This window comes from Corvus brachyrhynchos, unplaced genomic scaffold (genome assembly GCF_000691975.1).
Source record: "Corvus brachyrhynchos isolate BGI_N302 unplaced genomic scaffold, ASM69197v1 scaffold65, whole genome shotgun sequence".
NCBI classification, from domain to species: domain Eukaryota; kingdom Metazoa; phylum Chordata; class Aves; order Passeriformes; family Corvidae; genus Corvus; species Corvus brachyrhynchos.
In genome coordinates this window covers 2,021,659-2,029,444 of record NW_008238365.1, presented here as the reverse complement: position 1 = coordinate 2,029,444, position 7,786 = coordinate 2,021,659, and the positions used below count along the sequence as shown (strand labels likewise).

At 52.7% G+C, this 7,786-nt stretch overlaps 1 protein-coding gene across 3 annotated transcripts in view; it reads left to right on the top strand.

Moving 5' to 3' along the window:
* The window catches only part of TMEM39B (transmembrane protein 39B), a 15,048-nt gene extending 7,547 nt beyond the window's left edge, over positions 1–7,501 (top strand). For 2 of the 3 annotated variants that reach the window (XM_017736216.1, XM_017736214.1), the window contains exons 3-10: positions 993–1,180; positions 3,459–3,678; positions 3,956–4,039; positions 4,634–4,788; positions 5,521–5,857; positions 6,094–6,419; positions 6,753–6,873; positions 7,107–7,501. In XM_017736216.1, the coding sequence (XP_017591705.1) occupies positions 1,053–1,180; positions 3,459–3,678; positions 3,956–4,039; positions 4,634–4,788; positions 5,521–5,857; positions 6,094–6,419; positions 6,753–6,873; positions 7,107–7,343 (1,608 nt within the window). In that variant the 5' untranslated portion in view covers positions 993–1,052 and the 3' untranslated portion in view covers positions 7,344–7,501. The remainder of the gene's footprint in view (positions 1–992; positions 1,181–3,458; positions 3,679–3,955; positions 4,040–4,633; positions 4,789–5,520; positions 5,858–6,093; positions 6,420–6,752; positions 6,874–7,106) is intronic. The other variant, XM_008635093.2, reaches the window with a different exon arrangement.
* The last annotated feature ends 285 nt before the right edge of the window (positions 7,502–7,786 follow it).

Below are 7,786 nucleotides of genomic sequence, written 5' to 3'. Positions count from 1 at the left end.
TCCTTCCCCCACCTCTGGGGACCCCAAACCCCCCAGGTCTGTGCCTTCACAGCTTCCACTGCTCCTTCAGAGCTTCCTCGGAGCTCCCAGAGCTCCAGCAGTTCCCAAAAACCATCCCAGCAGCTCCCCCAAACCAGCAGCTCCCAGGTGTCCCTCAAGATCCAGCTCTAGGACAGGGTTTTTGGAGAACTCCCGAGCTCAGCATCAGCTTTAAAACTCCTTTAAGATCAGTCTCTAAACCTTCAGCACTTATTTTGTTGCTCCGGATGCAAATTCCAAAGCGGTGCAAGCTGGAAATGACCCACCAGGAAAAGGAATGTTCAGTCATTGGTCTGCCCTGAGTTTCCCTCACAGCTCAGATTTCACTTGGAAATGGGGGGTTTTTATCATTTCGTGTTGTGTGGATTCTCCTGTGGTTAAACAGGATCCAGGGAAAGTTTGGAACACCTTGGGATGAGTTTTATGTGTGGCAAGCAAGCACTGGAAAAGCTAAATTTGAGCATGACCTCAATGCCATCAAAACATAAAACAACAAATACCCTAAAAAAGTGGTGTTTTATCCCATCTTAAAGAGCCAACAATAAAATATTAATTTTAAAGAGCTGTAACCTTCAATTCCAACACAAAACTGAGTAAAATGCACCAAAACATCCCCAAATTCCCGAGTCCTTGGGGCCAGTTTTTGAGCATCTCTTGAGCGTCTCTGCCTGGCAGATGGAATTCCTTGTATAAAGTGATGAATTCCCAGCACCTCAGCAAGCTTGGAGCTCCCTGAGGAAAAAAAGGGAATTCCTTGTATAAAGTGATGAATTCCCAGCACCTCAGCAAGCTTGGAGCTCCCTGGGGAAAAAAAAAAGGTGGAGAAAGTTGAATTATCCCAGAGCAACGGGTCAGGGCGGTGATGGAGAGGCCCGGAATGATCAATCAATGATCTACTAAATGCTAATTCGTTAATAAATGCTCGTTAATAAATGCTCAATGTCTCCCTGCAGTGGTGAGGGCTGAGCCCAGCCTGCAGTGAGCAGCCAGGAATCCCCCCCCAGCTCCTGGGAATGGCCGGGGGACGCCGGGGTCCCAACAGAACCTCCTACTGCCGGAACCCCCTGTGCGAGCCCGGAGCCGCCGGGGCCTCCGGACACTCCTCGGGCTCCTCCGTCACCGGCGTGCGCTCCCGGACCAGGTACGGGCTGCTCCCAGCTCCAGGGACAGCTGGGGACACCTCTGGTGTGGAATGGCTTGGGTGGGGAGGACCCTAGAGCTCATCCCGTTCCTTGATCTTAGAGCTCATCCCATTTCCTGACCCTAGAGCTCATTCCGTTCCTTGATCTTAGAGCTCATCCCATTTCCTGACCTTAGAGCTCATCCCGTTCCTTGATCTTAGAGCTCATCCCATTTCCTGACCCTAGAGCTCATCCCGTTCCTTGATCTTGAAGCTCATCCCATTTCCTGACCTTAAAGCTCATCCCCATTCCCTGACCTTAGAGCTCATCCCATTCCTTGGCCTTAAAGTTTATCCCATTCCTTGACCTTAAAGCTCATCCCATTCCTTGGCCTTAAAGCTCATCCCATTCCCCAACTTTAGAGCTCATCCCATTCCTTGATCTTAGAGCTCATCCCCTTCCCCAACCTTAAAGCTCATCCCACTCCCCACCACCTTCCCCTATCCCAGGTTGTTCCAACCCATCCTGGGACGCTTCCAAGGATGGAGCAGCCACAGCTTCTCTGGGAAATCCATTCCAGCTCCTCCCAGTGAGGGATTTCTTCCCCAAATCCCGTCTAACCCAGCCCTCCGGCAGATTGAAACCATTCCCAGCTCGCTTTCCTGTGGCTCAGCAGGTTGTTAACTCCCAGCTCCCTTTTCCCACATCCTGCTTTGTCCCTTGTAATTAGGATGGGTGTCCCTGAGACCCTTCAGGACGGGCTCCCAGGAGAGTTCAAACCCTTCAGTGACCATGGAATGAGAAATAAAAATAGAGACAATTTTATATCCAAAGCCCAGCTCGGGTTGTTGCATCTCCTGCGCCCTGAACTTGGTGTCAGGCAGAGTTTAGCTCAGGTGATGTGGCTCTGTAGGGTTTTTTTAGGATCAAATCCAGCTGGATTCTGTCACTGAGGCAGAGGAGGAGGGAGCAGCAGCAGCATAAACAGGAGGTGCTTTCTTTACTCTGCAAAGAAAATGTTGGGTCTGTCTCAGCACACTCCCTGCTGAGGGCCCTGAGCCAGGGAATTTGTAGGGATACAGTTATCCAGACAAGTCATTGCAAGGGCACAGAAGGTGGAGCAATCCACCTTTCCTGGGAAAGCACACTCCCAGGGCCTTATCCCAAGGCAGGGAATGCACAGATCACAGCCCAGCTCACCTCCGAGTGAGCCAGAGCCGTGCTTTTTGCAAGGGTATGAAGTGACAGGACACAGGGAATGGCTTCCCACTGCCAGAGGGCAGGGTTAGGTGGGATTTTAGGGAGAAATCCTTCCCTGGGAGGGTGGGGAGGGGCTGGAATGGAATTCCCAGAGAAGCTGTGGCTGCCCCTGGATCCCTGGAAGTGTCCAAGGCCGGCTTAGACGGGGCTTGGAGCAGCCTGGGATAAGGGAAGGTGTCCCTGCCCATGCCCTGGATGATCCTTAATGTCCCTTGCAGCCCAAGCCATTCTGTGATCCCATGATTTATCAATCCCAAGGAGCTGAATCACCATGAATTTGGGAATCTGGGAGTTTCAGAGAGCTCAGGTTTTCCCCTCACTCACGGCCTTATTTTAGGTTCTCCACCTCGTGTTTTAAACCCTGGCCCCATCCTCCTGCATCCTCCTGGATCAGCACTTCTGCAGCCACGCTCCACGATTGGGATCTCATTTGGGGATTTACAGTAGCAGTTCATGCTCTGCAGTTCCTTTGAGGTCCACACCCAGATTCCTTTGCCTGTTGTTATTTAGAGATTGCAGATAAATCTGGGAGATATTAATTCCCTTTGATTCAGAGGATCAGTCTGGGATGTGCTCACACAGGAATAGGCACCTCTGGCTAAACTCGTTTTTCCTTCTCAGGTGAACAGAAGGTGAAGAATGAACAAGGGCTTGTGTGTAATTGCTCTGCCTTTCATGTTCAAGCACTCTTAGATATGTAAATACCAACTTGAGGACTGAAAGCTTCCAATTAATTAAGAGAGCCACTGCTTGTCCCTCGAGTAGCACAACACAACCCTGGGTTTGAACCTGATCAACGCAGGGGATTTCATATCAAATGTCCTGGTGCTGGTGGCTGGCCCGGGCCCAAATATTGCTGTGTGTGAGCAAATCCCTGCTCACATCTGCCTGAAGAGTCACCCTGGCGTGCTGATATTTGTGATTTGTGCCAGCTCTTGATGGCTTGAGTTTCCCAATCAATCTTAGACCTGGGGGGGGGTGGGGGGAGCTGGAGAACATTTCCCCTGTTCACCCCTGGCTGTTGGCTTCCCCTGGCAGGAGTGGCTCAGGGACAGGCCTGTCCAGCCCCCCTCTGGCAGCTCAGACCGTCGTCCCCCTGCGGCACTGCAAGATCCCCGAGCTGCCCGTGGAGAGGAGCGTCCTGTTCGAGCTGCAGCTCTTCTTCTGCCACCTCGTCGCCCTCTTTGTCCACTACATCAACATCTACAAGACGGTGTGGTGGTACCCACCCTCCCATCCTCCTTCTCACACGTCCCTGGTAAGCACCAAAGGGCAGCTGGCACTCCCAGGCTGTCTCTTGGATCACTAATCATAAACTTTTAGAGAGAGGTTTGATTAAAAACTACAGCTGACTCTACAACCCTTCAGTGCTGCTTCTGCAACTCCTTGTTTTCCACATTTTGGGCTCTGGCTGCCTGCTTGGCATTCTCTTGGAAAAGAGTCTGAGGAGAAGAGAATAATTTGGGAGTTTCTGTGTTGAATGTGGGTTCCTGGTGCTTCAGGGAAATGGAATCATTTTGGTTTTGTCCCCACAGAACTTTCACCTCATTGACTTCAACGTGCTGACGGTGACGACCATCGTCCTGGCACGGCGGCTCATCGGTGCTATCGTCAAGGAGGTAAAGTCAGAGCTGTCCTTCCAGGAGATCTGTAAAGCTCTGTGTCCCTTCTGCCATTCCAAACTCCTCCATCCTTCCCTGAAAACCTCTGTGAGATTCCCAAGTCAGAATTCCAGGCGTGGTTTCCAGTGGGAGGAGCGGAGAACAGAACCGAGCGCCCCAAACTGCTGCTCCTGCTGGCTCTGTGTCCTTCTGTGACTCTCCCTGAATTTCTGTCTCAGCTAAACTGTAGTGATTGTGCTTCTCTCCTCCCATCTGGCTCTTTTCCTGTTCTCTCCATCACTCCAGCTTTCCCCAGGGAAGAGCCAGGGCAGGTGGGTGTCTGCTCACTGTGGAAGCATCCCATCGTGAGCAGTGCCAGCAGAGTGGGCTGGGCACTGGTGACTACCAGACCTTAACTAGAAACTCTCCTCACTCCAGCTTGAGGAATGATTCCAGAGATTTTGGAGAGCCCAGATTCCACAGGAAGCCTCCGTGTCCTGATGTCAACTTGTCACTGGCACTTCCTTCCTACTTACGAATGTACACATTGAGTTTTCCCCTTGAAGAAGAGGGAATGCCCAGCTCTGCCCAGCTCTCTCCTGTGTCCCACAGGCTTCCCAGAGTGGCAAAGTCTCCCTGCCACGCTCCATCTTCCTGGTGGTCACTCGCTTCGCCGTCCTCACAGGCACGGGCTGGAGTTTGTGTCGCTCCATCATCCACCTCTTCAGAACCTACTCCTTCCTCAACCTCCTCTTCCTGTGCTACCCGTGAGTATCCCTGGCTCAGGGCTGGAGGATCCACCCTAAATCCAGGGGGAGGCTCCCTGCAGTCCTGTGGGGTTCTGAGCTGGAATTCCCCAAGTCTTGGAGCACCCTGGGCTTGTGGAAAGTGTCCCTGCCCGTGGTGACAGAGTTTTCCCTGCACCTCTCCCTCCTTCTTTGTCACATTCCTTAGTGGCAGCACACATCCATAAGACTGACCCTTCTTTCAGCTTGATGTGAGCATTAATTATTACTCATTATTGCTGCTCATTTCTTCTGAAAAGGGTTGTGTGCTTTTCCCATGGCGCTCACAGAACTCAGGGCTTTGTTTTCCCTTTGTTCCTGGGCTCCTCTGCCAGGTGGAGAGGGATTCAAACAGCTCCTGCTTTTTGTTAACTATCAAAAGGAAATATTTGGAGTGGAAATAGCTCCCTCCTCCCTGGTAGATGCAGGAGGAAACATCCACAGAGATTTGCTGCTTGTGTTTGAGCTCAGAGCTCTTTTGGGGAGTTTCCCTTTGGAATCACGGAATCCCAGACTGGTTTGGGTTGGGGGAGGACCTTAAAGCTCATCCAGCAGGGACAGGGACACCTTCTATTAGACAAGGTTGCTGTGAGCCTTGAACTCCTGCAGCTCAGAGCCCCACAGGGCTCCAGGGAAATTCGGGATGGGAATGTGATCCCGCTGGGATGGGCTGCAGCTCCTAAGGTCCAACAGCCGTGCCTTGTGCTTCCCCAGGTTCGGGATGTACATCCCCTTCCTGCAGCTGAACTGTGACTTTCGGAAGGCGGGGCTCTTTGCCCAGGTGGCCAACATTGGCCCCAGGGACACGGGAGAGGTGACAGCCCGGGGCAGGGACTACCTGACGGTGCTCAAGGAGACCTGGAAGCAGCACACGAGGCAGATGTACGGCATGGAGGCCATGCCCAGCCACGCCTGCTGCCTCTCCCCGGACCTCATCCGCAACGAGGTGGAGTTCCTGAAGATGGACTTCAACTGGCGCATGAAGGAGGTGCTGGTGAGCTCCATGCTCAGTGCCTACTACGTGGCCTTCGTGCCTGTGTGGTTTGTCAAGGTGAGGCCTGGCTGGGAGGTGACACTGGGGGCACATTGGGGGAGGACGGTCCTTACTTGTGGTAATGGAATTCTGAATGTCTGGGGGTGAGGGGTGAGCCTGTCCCTGTCCCCTGCTCCATCAGCTGAGCATGGGGAGCATCAGGAGCTGTCTCCCTGGTTTTGGTGATGGTGGCACGAATATTTTGCAGGAATTCTCCATCCTCCATCTCACACAGGCTCTCCTTTTCCAAGCAGGATCAACAGCTCCGTGCAGAGCCCTCGTTTTACCTCCCTGCCCCAGTGCTCTGTGCTGTGATGCCTTGGGCAGGTGAGGCTGTCCACACGTGTCCCACAGTGTCCAAACCCTGTCACCCCTTCCTGTCCCCCCCCCAGAACACTCAGTACTACGACAAACGCTGGTCCTGCGAGCTCTTCCTGCTGGTTTCCATCAGCACCTCGGTGATCCTCATGCAGTACCTGCTCCCTGCCCGCTACTGTGACCTGCTCCACAAAGCTGCAGCACACCTGGGCTGCTGGCAGAAGGTGGATCCAGCCCTCTGCTCCAACGTGCTGCAGCATCAGTAAGGAATTCTCTGCTGGGCTTAGGGCTGGAGTTTTCCCTTGGCTGGGTGGGGAGCGCAGCCTTAAAATAAAACAGGGAAAAATGAGAGCGGAGTTGTTGGCTGACACATCCAACAGCACAAACACCCCTGGCACTGTCCCCTGCCAGGCAGAGCTGGTTTTTTGCAAGGTGCCAGCTGCTCCTGGCCACAGCTACCTGCAGTTTGTCACTGCCGTGGTGACAATTCCAAACTGGGAGCAGAATCCCCGTGCTCCTCCTTGCTGCTGGTGGGGAGGCAGCAGAGCCCAGTGCCCTGTGCAGGTGGGATTAAGGATTCTCTTGTTCCCTGCAGGTGGACTGAGGAGTGCATGTGGCCTCAGGGGGTCCTGGTGAAGCACAGCAAGAATGTCTACAAGGCCGTGGGGCACTACAACGTGGCCGTGCCCTCGGACGTCTCGCACTTCCGATTCCACGTAAGCTCCCCTCTCCTTCCCGGGGAGCAGGGATAAATAATACAGCAGGATCATGTCCTGAGCACCTCAGGCTGGTGGAGATGGGGATCAGTGCCCAGGCTGGGGGAATCCTGGGGTCACAAGGGTGACTCCATCCAGAGCCAGTCAGTGTATCCCCAGAGGAATCCTCACAGTCCTCTGCCTCACTCAAAGGTTTCACCCCTTTCCCAGTGCCTCACCGTGCTCTCCCACAGTTCTTTTTCAGCAAACCACTGCGAATCCTCAACATCTTGATCCTGCTGGAAGGAGCAGTCATCTTCTACCAGCTCTACTCTCTGATTTCCTCGGAGAAGTGGCACCAGACGATCTCCCTGGCTCTGATCCTCTTCAGCAATTACTACGCCTTCTTCAAGCTGCTGCGGGACCGGCTGGTGCTGGGCAAAGCCTACTCCTATGCTGCCAGCAGGGACTCAGAGCAGAAGTTAAATTAAAACAATTGCACTGATGCTCTCAGCTTATTACAGAACAAACAAAAACGAGAAACCCTCAGAGCTTTGTATTTTTGTTACCACTGCTTTTTTTTGTTGTCGTTTTCTTTGATAACTGATGTAATTAAAAGGAAAAAAAAAACCTATTTTTTTACTCCCAACAAGTTGTTCGTGTGTTTGTTGTTTGAATCCACCTCCACGAAAAGTTTGCTGCTGTTTGGGTGTGGGGAGGGATTTGTTAATGGTGCTGAGGTTTGGCAGGGATGGAGTGGGAGGAGGAAGGTGAGAGTTAAAGGTGAGCTAAAGCTCCCAGTTGGGTTCCTTTAGGAGGAGCTGAACCCTCATCCCATCCTTTTGGGGGTCTTGTGCCCCCTCCCCGTGCTCTGTGGAGGGAAAGGTGATGTTATTTCTCTAAAATGTTTTATTTTTAAATTGCTGAGCACAAG